The sequence below is a fragment of the Palaemon carinicauda genome, chromosome 32 (assembly GCF_036898095.1).
Source record: "Palaemon carinicauda isolate YSFRI2023 chromosome 32, ASM3689809v2, whole genome shotgun sequence".
NCBI classification, from domain to species: domain Eukaryota; kingdom Metazoa; phylum Arthropoda; class Malacostraca; order Decapoda; family Palaemonidae; genus Palaemon; species Palaemon carinicauda.
The window spans coordinates 27,231,459-27,244,750 of NC_090756.1; the positions used below are offsets into that span (position 1 = coordinate 27,231,459).

Sequence of the window (13,292 nt, forward strand, 5' to 3'; positions counted from 1 at the left end):
ATAGTAATAATAATAATAATATTGGCAGCAACAACATTCATAATAATAATAATGATAATAATAATAATAATAATAATAATAATAATAATAATAATAATAATAACAATAATAATATCCATTGACCTTATCCTAATTGTAAGCTTTAAGGGATAAACTCACTAATAACACATCTAAATATAAAAAAAAAACTTTATTTGAATACGAATTTAGAATATTAACAACCGCACATATATACACACACACGCGAGATCATATCCTGAATATTCACTGGTTAGAGAAACCGGTTTCCTGTGATCTTATCCTGAATATTCACTGGTTAGAGAAACCGGTTTCCTGTGATATTATCCTGAATATTCACTGGTTAGAGAAACCGTTTCCTGTGATATTATCCTGAATATTCACTGGTTAGAGAAACCGGTTTCCTGTGATCTTATCCTGAATATTCACTGGTTAGAGAAACCGGTTTCCTGTGATCTTATCCTGAATATTCACTGGTTAGAGAAACCGGTTTCCTGTGATCTTATCCTGAATATTCACTGGTTAGAGAAACCGGTTTCCTGTGATATTATCCTGAATATTCACTGGTTACAGAAATCGGTTTCCTGTGATCTTATCCTGAATATTCACTGGTTAGAGAAACCGGTTTCCTGTGATATTATCCTGAATATTCACTGGTTAGAGAGATCTGTATCCTTTGCCTTGAGATACTGCAAGGAGAAGATAATAGCTCCAAGTATTAACATGGAGCCCATGAAGATGTATGGAGCTGTCATGCCTCCAGAGAAATCCATGACGAAGCCTGGAAAGGGAAATGTCTGTTTGTAGAGGGTGGGGGAAAGTCTATTTTCAGTGGTAAAAGGCTGAAAATGTAATTTTGTTACTGAGTTGGCTATGAGAAGGATTAAAAGTGCTATTTTGGTTCTGAGTTGGCTATGAAACGAGCTAGAAATGCTATTTTGGTTCTGAGTTGGCTATGAGAAGGATTAAAAAGGCTATTTTAGTTCTGAGTTGGCTGTGGAAAGGACTAGAAATGCTATTTTGTGTCTGAGTTGGCTATGAAAAGGATTAAAAAGGCTGTTTTTTCTGAGTTGGCTATGAGAAGGATTAAAACTGCTATTTTAGTTCTGAGTTGGCTGTGGAAAGTACTAGAAATGCTATTTTGTGTCTGAGTTGGCTATGAAAAGGATTAAAATTGCTGTTTTGGTTCTGAGTTGGCTATGAGAAGGATTAAAAGTGCTATTTTGGTTCTGAGGTGTCTATGAGAAGGATTTAAAGTGCTATTTTGGTTCTGAGTTGGCTATGAGAATGATTAAAGGTGCTATTTTGTTTCTGAGTTGGCTATGAGAAGGATTAAAAAGGCTGTTTTGGTTCTGAGTTGGCTATGAAAAGGATTAAAAATGGTATTTTGGTTCTGAGTTGGCTATGAGAAGGATTAAAAGTGCTATTTTGTTTCTGAGTTGGCTATGAGAAGGATTAAAAGTGCTATTTTGGTTCTGAGTTGGCTATGAGAAGGATTAAAAGTGCTATTTTGGTTCCGAGTTGGCTATGAAAAGAGATAAAAATACTATTTTATTTCTGGGTTGTCTATGAAGGACTTAAAAATGCCATTTTATTCCTGAGGTGTCTATGAAAATGACTAAAAATGTAATTTTATTTCTGAGGTGTCTATGAAAAGGATTAAAAAAGCCATTGGTTTGTCTATGAAAAGGACTAAAAATACAATTCTATTTCTGAGTTGTCTATGAAAAGGACTAAAAATACAATTCTATTTCTGAGTTGTCTATGAAAAAGACTAAAAATACCCATTTTATTTCTGAGGTGTCTATGAAAATGATTAAAAACTCTATTGATTTGTCTATGAAAAGGACCAAAAATACAATTCTATACCTGAATTGTCTATGAAAAGGACTAAAAATAAGGTAATCTCCAGTCTAATGATATAAAAATGAGCATGACAATCACTACTGGTAAAGTTGATAGTAGTAGTAGTAGTTCACCAGAAGATCTTACCTATAAGTGAAGGGTAAACAAAACTACAGATTCCCTGGACCATCCTGAAGAAGCCCCAGGTGGAAGGCATTGAGTCCCCGCCAAACTGTTCTTTCAGGAGGACATTGATCAGGGTCCAGAAGAACCCCATGCAGAGGGAGAACATGGTGGTGGGAATGACGAGCTGCCACAAGGAGGTGCAGAGCGGTGTGATCAAGCATCCTGCAGCTCCCACGAAGAGTCTGAAGGAAGAAGAAGAGGGTTCAGGGTATTTTTCAACTGCTATTGGACCAGTCTGATGTAGGTTTGTTGTCAGTAACAGTTAGTTGTCTGGTCAAGCAAGTAAAGGGGATCAAGAGCAGTGAATCTCTACAGTTTTACAGGTTCCAAGCAGTGTTCTTTTGACCAATCTGGCGCAGGTTTGTTGTAAGTGACAATTAGTTGTCTGGTTAAGCAAGTGAAGGTGGTCCAGAGCAGTGAATCTCCACAGTTTTCCTGGTAGTAAGCTGTGCTCTTTTAAACAGTCTGGCGTAGGTTTGTTGTCAGTAACAGTTAGTTGTCTGGTCAAGCAAGTGAAGGGGATCCAGAGCAGTGAATCTCTACAGTTTTCCAGGTAGTAAACTGTTCTTTTGACCAATCTGACGTAGGTTTGTTGTCAGTAACAATTACTTGTCTGAGTCTGGTCAAGCAGGAGAAGGGTATTTAGAGCAGGTAGTAAGCTCTGCTCTTAAGTTAGTTGAGGTCAAGGAAAGTGTGGTGTGGTCATTATCTATATTTGTTGTTGATATTGTCTGCCTATGACATGCTTTCTATGGGCTATACAGCTTCCACAAATTTATCTCCTGAATTGTGTAGAAAAGGATTTCAAACTTCAGGTTACAGTGATTTATAACAATTATGAAACATGAAAGAATTCTAAGAACATCGAAAGTGGAAGAAACATCATTGATAAAAATTTCAGTGTTTTTTTAACTATATTTCCATACACAACCCCAATCTGCAAAACGAAGATGATAAAGATAGCCCAAATGTGTTTATGAATAATGTAGGGGGGTGCGAATGGCAGTAAGTTGTCAAAAAAGCATAATTATTGTAGTTGTAAACCATCCAAGTGGTACGTTTGTCAGACTGTTGTAAGAGACAATCAAGAGAGCTATGATGTTATAGTACAATCGTCCTATCAATAATCAAACTTCAAACTATATAAAATTAACAAATTGATAAAAAGTAATTAAATTTTTTCTATTAATTTGACCAAGATTCCTGTATTAATATATACAAGATGATTCTTCACATTGTTGATTTTAGCATAATAAGTGTCCCTTTCTCGTGACAGTAAGATACCAAGATTTAGAATAATGTTCTATTAATTATAGCAAGACCCTAATATGAATATTCAGTTAATTATATATTAGTAAAATGATTCTTTAAATAATTGATTTTAACATCATGAGGGTCCCTATCTCCAGAGATTGAAGCACAAAGATTTCTCAAGAAATAATCTGAAAACTAATTAAAGAAATTTACCCGGCTATGAATCCATGAATCTTGTTGACACTTTTGTGACTGAACACCCAGCCGCAGAAGAGACGCATGACCAGGTCACAGAGATCGTGGTACGAGCAAAGCACTGAGTTTTGCATGTCGCTGAGACCGATGGATTTCCCGTACACTGGCAAATAGAAAAGGGCGTTTGGCAAAGCAGCGGTCGTGCAGACGACAACAAACAGATAGATTAAATAAAAAGGATTCTTGAAAAAAGAAAAGTCTAAAGGCTTCCTCTTCGTCTTCTCTCCGCTTCGCTGCTTGAAGTTCAGACTCTGGAGTTGCATGTCGACGCTGCCGGAAGGTATCTTCCGCCAATGTTCACCTTCCAGTATCGTTTTCTGCTGATCGAACGACCTTATGAGCAAGCCAACGACCACCAGGTGAAGCATGATACCGGCCATCATGATAAACGCTCCTTGGAAGCCAAAGTTTTGGTGCAACAGCACAACCAAGGGAGAAAATACGAGACCGCCCAGCGGGTGGCCGGCTGCCCGGACGCCGTTGGCGATGGCGATGTTCTTATCGAAGTAGTCGGTGACTATGACATAACCTGGGGTCTCTGCCATGCACATTCCAGTTCCTGTAGGAGAAAGTATTTGAATCTTTTTGGACATTATGTCAGGAGTAAATGGTGTAAATTTTATGCTAGATTATTATCATGCCAGATAACATAAACATTTGAATCCGCAGACGCAGACAGGAGAAGATTGAAGCCTACATTGATTCCAATGAAGCCCTTCTAACCAACGTCCTCAGTTCTATTTTTAAATAGCTTCATTGGAATCAATGCAATTCCAAATTATGCTTCAGTCTGCTGTTACCTGTGACTACTGGATCATCCCCTGAGCTGAAGTACCCTAAGTACATTTTGTAAGAGTAAGACCACAAAAATATTGCAACTAGTATACTTATTAAATGCAGTTTTCCTAATTTAAGGTTCTGTGCCCTAACCTAACCTGGAGCTTCGCCCCCTTAATCCCCAAACCTAACTTGACTTGAAGCATCAAGAATCATACACTACTTTGTCATTTGGACAAGCCGTTTCCATCTCACGGGATGTCCAGCTCTTCTGCAATCTAATAAACAGCAACTCCATTATTGGGTTGTTACTCATACATTGCTTTACATGGAACACTGTAAATGGTGCTAGAAGTGTAATTGAGCCCTTCTGTTAGTTGCATGCAGTAGTGCTTTCAATATTTTACTTTCCAGTCATTCGTAAGTGCATATTCCTGCATCACCATTTCATTCATTTAAGAACAAACTAATCATGCAAATACTTAGTGTCAAGTAACATGACTTAGTGATTTAGATAAGCTATTTGATAAGATGATAGTAATGATAATAAAACTCCTGCCAGATGAACGCTTACCAAAAAGAGCGCCAAGCGTGACGGCCATGTGGACTACGGAGTACGCAGGGACAGCGAGGAGAAGACTCCCAGCACAGATGAAGGCCCCGATTACGACACATCTCCTGGGTCCAATGATCACTGCCAGGGCTCCCATGAAAGGTGCTGTGTATAGAAGTTATATGTGAGTATCTAAAGTGTACAGATAGCCACACGAGGTAAACTTAATAGACTAAAAAGAACAACTAATGTTTGGTGATGATCTTTTACTTTAGACTTCTTTATGTGTTTTATGATGCTAAACACACCTTTTTAGCTTTCTAGCCTATCTCCATTTTTGCTTTCTTTCTAACATCTTGCCGTGTAGTCTTTGATATCCTTTACTAGCTAGTACATCTATGGAGCTTTTCCAAATGCACCAGCTAGATTAGCTATCTGACACCAATGTTCTACCACATAGCCTAGATCCACATATTCATTCCTTCACAGGCCCCTATTACCACAAAGTACATAACCCTTTATTTAGCCTCTGAATCCCAGATAAGCTCCTAGGATATGAATTAACTCAAAGCAACTTCATGAACTCTAATACTTGCATAGCAAACATCGGCAGCCCATGAGAAGCCCCAGAATCCAACCAGTCGCGGCCCCAGACGCGTCGGGGAAGTAATTCCTGATGATGGTGTACGTGATGCCGAAACTGTTGAAGTTTCCGGCAACGACGAAGTTGACGAGTAGCACCAACAAAAGCATGAACCAGGCGTATCTGAGGAAATTTCAAGTGGGTGTTATTACTAATACCTGTTTCATAAACTGATTTATTAATGATCATTCTAATTCAGTTTTGTTTTCAGAAGGAATTTCTTGATAGGAATAATGTAAATCAATGAAGCACTTATTCATGACAATTCTTTTAGGAATTAATGTCAGTTTTAACTTCTGTAGGTAAACAGGGGTGACTCCAGAGGAAAGACAACACAATAGTCATAGACATGTAGCCACCACAATGCAGTAGTAAAACTTCCACATTACTAGCTTCACACTTCTCTACATAGGCTCATCAGTAGTGTATCAAACCCCCATACATAAACAGCAGCATTCACAAAGCCCTTCTTTTCTAATATCTCTTTCAATCCATCTATCCATCACCTCTAAACCTAACATTCCTCTTTCTCCATTCTTCCAACAAGGCCAAACCATCTCGAAACACTCTGATCAACTGTTTCTTTGCTAATACCTCTTTCAGTCAATCTATCTAGGACCTCTTGGCCTTACTTTCCTGTCTCCATTCTTCCAACAAGGCCATACCATCCTCATACACTCAGATCAACTGTTTCTTTGCTAATACCTCTTTCACTTCATCTATCCATCACCTCTTGGCCTTACTTTCCTTTCTCAATTCTTCCAACAGATCCAAACCATCTCAAAACATCCTGATCAACCTATTCACTAATCTAACCTCCACACCACTTCTCTGTGCATGGCAGTACTTCTCAATGCCGTTATTTTTATTTACCATTCAACAAATCTACAATGTGCTCACTCCATTGAGACAAGACTGCATAGTCCTGGAAGATCATCTTCCTATTTGTGGTTTTGTTCTGACATTCATTTAGTTATTTTTTTTTTAATGACATCTCTAGAAAAAAACTTCTTTTCCTTCATAGCATACTTCTTTATATTCATTATTTTACTTCTATTCATCTTCCTCTTCCATCAATTCGTTCCTCAATTGTTTTAATTTCTCCTCATCATGCCATTTATTATTTTCTATTACCTCTTCCTACCCTTTTATAAGCCCAACCACTTCTAGTTGATACTATGATCCCATTCATAAATTGTATCCTCTCTTTATATACTATTTCATATCTATGACTTAAGACTTCATTCATCACCCATCTTCTGGTAAGCTGTTCTAAAGTACAGACATGTAAGTATAAAGTACTTATCTTGATCTAAACACTGACCTACTATCCTTAAGCTTAGGTAAGCCATGATTATAAGCCTTATCCTGGTTACCAAATTTATTCCCATTGAGATAAGAGTTTATTTCTAATCCAACAGGATTCAAAATGTCAGATTCTACTCTTGGGTTGAGGGGCAAATGGTAGGTGTTGTTTACTGGTGTCGTTCTTTGCGATGTATCGAGGAGTTTAAGAAAGCTGGGCGTCTCATATTCAGTTTCGTCTGTTACGAACGGTTCCTGTAAACTTCCTTCTTTTTCTTTGCATTCTGGCTCTGAAATTTATGAAGGCAAGTTAATAAACCACTTTTTTTTTATCCATAGGATTGTTTTCAAGTGTAGGGCTGTCAGATAATGATAAAGAATTAGTTACACACTAATAAGATAAGATTTCCTTTCTTTTTCTTCTTTGCATTCTGGCTCTGAAATTTATGAAGGCAAGTTAATAAACCACTTTTTTTTTATCCATAGGATTGTTTTCAAGTGTAGGTCTGTCAGATAATGATAGAGAATTAGGTATAGATCAATAAGATAAGATTTATTGCAATTGTTTTATGAAGATATCAAGAATATAGCTCTCAAAGTTCATTTTTTTATAACAATAACAATATTTCTTTTATTTTCATAGTAACAAGTCATATATTTTAATGCTCTAAAACCACTCACACATTATATTTTTAAAGTAACATCTTGATAGGAAAGACAGAAAGAAAATACAATGATAGGCCTACTATTCTTGGTAAGCAAGAGATGAAAACAATGTTTATAGGCCTACTCTTTGTGGTAGGCAATGGATATATATAATAGAAGATAAGAAACCCATTTTTTTCTTAACTAAACCATCAGTTGAAACCCCAAATGGAATTGGGTTTAACAGCAAACCTATGGTTTAGCTTTGGGTATAAATCTAGCAGAGATTTAGGCTAAGAATCAATTTAATCTTATAAGAAATAAAAAAAAATCGAATACATTTATTTAGTATATTGAAGTCAAATATATATGAAAATAGAAAGAAATATATTAATTTCATTATTTTGAATTCAAATTTATATGAAAATGGAAGGGAATGTATTTATTTCAATATTTTGAAGTCAAATTTATATGAAAATGAGTAAGAATATATTTATTTCATTATTTTCAAGCCAAATTTATATAAAAACGAAAAAGGAATATATTTATTTCGTAATTTTAAAGTCAAATTTATATGAAAATAAGAATTAATATATTTATTTCATCATCTTTAAGTTAAATTTTTATGAAAATGAGAAAGAATATATTTATTTTAGCACACTGAAGTAAAATGAGGCACTAAATAGTATTTAATTTGTTTTTTTATTGTCGTAAAATTTTAGAATTTTAAGGAGACAGAAAATTTGATTCATGGGAACAAATTGATAGTTTCATACACATGAATAGACTCTATAGGGTGTACTGCTATCAGTTAATATTGCATGGTGTACTGTATGCATTAATAATCTCTTTTCAAAGTCCCTACATCCCATGTTGCACATTGCAACTAAAAATATTCTCCCAAAATCTTTACTACGATAAACTATTAATTCTCAGGTGAATAGCTTTTCTAGCAATTATTTCCTTTATTTTGTTATCAAATTTGCAAATATTAGTTAATTTTCAAACATATTTACTTTGATATATGATTTATAGTTGACAAATAAAATTCTATGGAACTTTTCTTCCGCCAAATTCCCTTATAAATGAAGCTAGATAATACGTAACTAACTGCTTTAGTTACCCATAATGACAACACTAACTCGTTTTCTTTATTGGTACACTTTTTCATTTTCTATTATTATTGATGGGGAACTATTCTAATTTTATTATCTCTCTCTCTCTCTCTCTCTCTCTCTCTCTCTCTCTCTCTCTCTCTCTCTCTCTCTCTCTCTCTCTCTCTCTCTCTCTCTCTCTCTCTCTCAAGTGCGAATTCTTATAATAAGCATATGCAATACACTAGCATGTAACTAGGGTTGTATATTAGCAAGTAATAATAATAATAATAGTAATATCATTAACCTTGATATATTATGTACTTTTTATAACCTTTATTTTGATCTCAGCGTACATTATAACCCATTGCACCAGACTGCTATAGTTTGTTGTAAGTTCCTGCTATATTTTACCTTTACTAACTTTTATTTTAAGTCCACTTTTCAAGGTCATTCAACAAATCACCAATTTCCTTGACCTTTCGACATTCTTTAGAAAGATGAATCAGGTTAAACGTACGAGAATAGAAACACCAACTTACAGTATTTAAAAAGAAACATATAAGATAAGAATTAATTCATCTCGGATGTAAATAAACTAGTGTTCCATCAATTGAGCGAGCCAGCAGCACTCAGCTACGTTGCCTAATAACCCAGTGACATTTGCCTCCAAGAACTGGAGGTCTCTCTCTCTCTCTCTCTCTCTCTCTCTCTCTCTCTCTCTCTCTCTCTCTCTCTCTCTCTCTCTCTCTCTCTCTCTCTCTCTCTCTCTCTCTCTAAAACCTAGGCATGATGTAATTGTACCCGCATCATGATGTTTCGTGGCTCAAAACAAGCATGACTAAATTTTGTCCTTCGGCTAATTTGTCGAAAAACAGGAAGAGAATAATAATAATAATAATAATAATAATAATAATAATAATAATAATAATAATAATAATAATAATAATAATAATAATAGTGACTCATGCTCCCAACATTCTTACAGACAAAGCTTTCTCTATTTTTCCACAAAACACCAGAAAGGAAACGTGATGTGGCACACATAAGTTCACATTAATCTCGCCAACGTACATTGAATGTTGTGTTCGAATCTCGAAAACAATTTCGTAATAAAACCGGAGGAAACCAGTATTAAAACCATAGCTTAGAAACAACACATTATTCTCTTTCTTCTAGGTTTAAAGGTCACTCGTGAATGGCAGTGACCAGGGACAGGACAATGCCCTAGAGACTGAGTATAGATACATATGATCGGCCACCAAGCCCCTTTCCATCGAGCTAGGACCAGGGAGGGCCAGGCAATGGCTGCTGATGACTCAGCAGGTAGACCTATAGGAATTTGAGCAGGTCTTGAACTCCCTTCCAACAGATTGCTAGGCAGAGACGTTTTAATGGGTGCAATTGAGGTAAGATGATAAGAGTATTTATTTTGGACTTCTGGATATATATATATATATATATATATATATATATATATATATATATATATATATATATATATATATATATATATATATATATATATATATATATATATACACTTACAGTACACAAAAATCCATACTTATATATAATTAATTATTATTATTATTATTATTATTATTATTATTATTATTATTATTATTATTATTATTATTATTATTATTATTATCATACATTAAGTATGCATATATATATGTATCCTATATGTACATATATATATATACATATATATATATATATATATATATATATATATATATATATATATATATATATATATATATGTGTGTGTGTGTGTGTGTGTGTGTGTGTGTGTGTGTGTGTGTGTGTGTGTATTTTAAAAATGACTTAACTGATTACTAAACTTTGAGTTATCTATAACAACAAATAGTTATCAAATCAATGATAAGAATAAAGATAACAAAGTACTTGACACATACTCAAAATTATATAAAGTTAAATTAAAATTAATCAGGTAATCAAAATAAACTAGTTAACATTGGCGTTGTTATATTGTTAAATTTGAATGTTAGTATTTGTTAAATTAACCTGTGCATACGTCACTTTGAACTCTTGGTAATGAGAGAGTTTCTTGTTTCAAAGGTGAATTAAGTCCAGCCATAGCTTCTTTTGTTCCCTATCCTCCCAAGTGGCCTTAGCAGGTTTAAAGGTCTAAAGTCCACTCATGAATGGCAGAGGCAAGGGACAGTGACATTGCCCTATCGAGCAGGACAATGTTCTTGAGACTGACCAAGGAGGGCCAGGCAATGGCTGCTGATGACCCAGTAGATAGATCTATAGGCTCCCCCAAAACCCCCATCCTTAGCTCAAAAGGATGGTGAGGTTGCAGCTACCAAAGGAACTAACGAGTTTGAGCCGTACTCGAACTCCAGTCTGGCGTTCACCAGTCAGGGACGTTACGACATCAGCCACTACAACGCCCGCTTTTCTCCAGAAAAACACTTTTTACAGTGGTAAACAATTCTCCTCTGTGGAGTATATAGCTAAACATCAGTTTCTATGCTTCAAGTATAAAACTTTCACAGAGGAAATCATTACTCCTGTATGGAGCACTTGGCTCAACACTACTCTGTGCTACTATTTTAAAATCCTTGAACTCTCTTCCTCCTTCTGTTCCAATGATTCTTATAACTAACATTCCAATGAAAAACAGAAAGATTATTAATTGTTTATCCTATCTATTCCTTTGTCTTGTTTACATCAATTTTAGATTATAAAGGCCACTAAATTGCCTGTCTAAATGGTCTTTTTTTCAAGGAAACATTACTATTTATTAATTAGATTTTTGGTAACACACAGCTTGTAAATATAACAATAGGAGTAATGTGTTAAGACAAACAAACAAAAGATAGTGTACACACACACACACACACACACACACACTCAAATCCTTACATCCACGAAAACTAGTAGGCCTAAACGATTTAACAAAAATCACCGAACTGAGAAGTATTACCTCGACCGCGGAAGTCCACAGTCGTAGCGGCGAACGCCTTGTCTGAATTCCAGGTCTTTCCCATCCTCGTCCTACGAGCGTCTAAGACGAAATGACGCAGACCTTAGTTAAATTGAGGGTTTCCTGCGCTCTTGCGCGCTTTTATAAGGGCGAAATGTCCTTGTTTTGTTGGTACATTTTTATATTATCGTTGCTTTTACTCCTTTCTTAGTATGAAGACTTGTCTGTTCATCATACTCACGCAGTTATTATTATTAATATTATTACTAGCTAACCTACAACCCTAGTTAGATAAGCAGGATGCTATAAGACCAAGGATATTGTTTGTTTTATAAACAAGTAAACAAGTTTCCTTGTGTATAGTCTGACATGATAATTTCATGAAGGATAGCAAACATTTTCAAGGCTTTACTTGGTGTGCTATTATCTGTAAGATTTAGTATCATGATTATTGTTATTATTTGGCTTAAATTGATTTCATCAGCAGAGTTACAAACAAACCAACATACAGACAGGCCTGCAATCAGCAAACCAACATACAGACAGGCCTGCAATCAGCAAACCAACATACAGACAGGCCTGCAATCAGCAAACCAACATACAGACAGGCCTGCAATCAGCAAACCAACATACAGATAGGCCTGCAATCAACAAACCAATTGACAAAACAATAAAAAAAAACTGGCAGACCAGAAGACATATATGCCTACAAACAAGCCAAACAGTAGACAGTTACAAAAAACAAACCAGCGGATAGTTACAAACAAACAAACTAGAAGACATTGAGGCCTACAAACAAACAAACAAACCAGAAGACAGTTAGGCCCACAAACTAATGAACTAGCAGATATTTAGACCTACAGAACAAACAATAGACAGTTAGGCCTACAAACAAACAAACTAGAAGACAGTTAGGCCTAAAAACAAACAAACTATCAGACATTCAGGCTTATAAACAAAGAAACCAGCAGACAGTTAGGCCTGCAATCAAACAAACTAGCAGACAGTTAGACCTGCAATAAAACAAACCAGCAGACATTTAGACCTACAATAAAAAAACAGCAGACAGTTAGTCCTGCAAACAAACAAACCAGCAGACAGTTAGACCTACAAACAAACAAACAGACAGTTAGGCCTACAAACAAGTGGGTAGTTAGGCCTACAAACAAACAAACCAGCAGACAGTTAGGCCTGTAATCAAACAAACCAGCAGACAGTTAGGCCTGCAATCAAACAAACCAGCAGACAGTTAGACCTACACAGACAAAATCCTGACCTTGCTCACTACAGAAAAGATTTTTTTTTTTAATAAAGCGCCAAGTTAAATAAAAAAAGAACCTTTTACAAAAATGTTATCTAAACAAGAGATATTTTATCTCTCGAGATAAACGTTGCTATATATGCTTGGTTGCAAAGGCAGATATATAACTCGGTTTGAAGGTCAAACAGACTGGAGACAGAACGCCTTGAAGAAGGTTCATTTTCTTAGTTTGTTTAATTGTTTCTTTGCTGTGATAATTCCCAGAGAGAGAGAGAGAGAGAGAGAGAGAGAGAGAGAGAGAGAGAGAGAGAGAGAGAGAGAGAGAGAGAGAATGAGAGAGAGAGAGAGAGAGAGAGAGAGAACATTTTTTTATTGACTGAATATATACCAGCATAATTATATATACAATTATAGAATCACACACACACACACACACACACACACATATATATATATATATATATATATATATATATATATATATATATATATAT

At 35.4% G+C, this 13,292-nt stretch overlaps 2 protein-coding genes across 2 annotated transcripts; both read right to left on the reverse strand.

Moving 5' to 3' along the window:
* Positions 1 to 428: 428 nt before the first annotated feature.
* LOC137625758 (monocarboxylate transporter 12-like) lies at positions 429 to 5,047 on the reverse strand. Its single transcript, XM_068356653.1, has 4 exons — positions 4,910 to 5,047; positions 3,517 to 4,117; positions 2,011 to 2,231; positions 429 to 799 (listed from the first exon to the last, which is right to left on the reverse strand). The coding sequence occupies exons 1-4, from the start codon at positions 5,043 to 5,045 to the stop codon at positions 669 to 671; spliced, it is 1,089 nt and encodes a 362-aa protein (XP_068212754.1). The 5' UTR covers positions 5,046 to 5,047; the 3' UTR covers positions 429 to 668.
* Positions 5,048 to 5,473: 426 nt separating this feature from the next.
* On the reverse strand, positions 5,474 to 11,615 carry LOC137625550 (uncharacterized). The gene is made up of 3 exons (XM_068356459.1): positions 11,538 to 11,615; positions 6,856 to 7,126; positions 5,474 to 5,654 (listed from the first exon to the last, which is right to left on the reverse strand). Exons 1-3 carry the CDS (start codon positions 11,599 to 11,601, stop codon positions 5,474 to 5,476), a joined length of 516 nt encoding a protein of 171 aa, XP_068212560.1. The 5' UTR covers positions 11,602 to 11,615.
* Between the last annotated feature and the right edge of the window lie 1,677 nt (positions 11,616 to 13,292).

What these genes read in the sequence shown, in the direction of transcription:
- LOC137625758 (XM_068356653.1), bottom strand. Translation starts at nt 5,045, where the DNA reads ATGGGAGCCCTGGCAGTGATCATTGGACCCAGGAGATGTGTCGTAATC. An exon ending in CACGCTTGGCGCTCTTTTTG is followed by an intron (nt 4,118 to 4,909) that starts GTAAGCGTTCAT and finishes TTTCTCCTACAG; the next exon opens with GAACTGGAATGTGCATGGCA. An exon ending in TGTTTACCCTTCACTTATAG is followed by an intron (nt 800 to 2,010) that starts GTAAGATCTTCT and finishes TTCCCTTTCCAG; the next exon opens with GCTTCGTCATGGATTTCTCT.
- LOC137625550 (XM_068356459.1), bottom strand. Translation starts at nt 11,601, where the DNA reads ATGGGAAAGACCTGGAATTCAGACAAGGCGTTCGCCGCTACGACTGTG. An exon ending in TGTGGACTTCCGCGGTCGAG is followed by an intron (nt 7,127 to 11,537) that starts GTAATACTTCTC and finishes CATAAATTTCAG; the next exon opens with AGCCAGAATGCAAAGAAAAA. An exon ending in CCTAAGCTTAAGGATAGTAG is followed by an intron (nt 5,655 to 6,855) that starts GTCAGTGTTTAG and finishes AAATTTCCTCAG; the next exon opens with ATACGCCTGGTTCATGCTTT.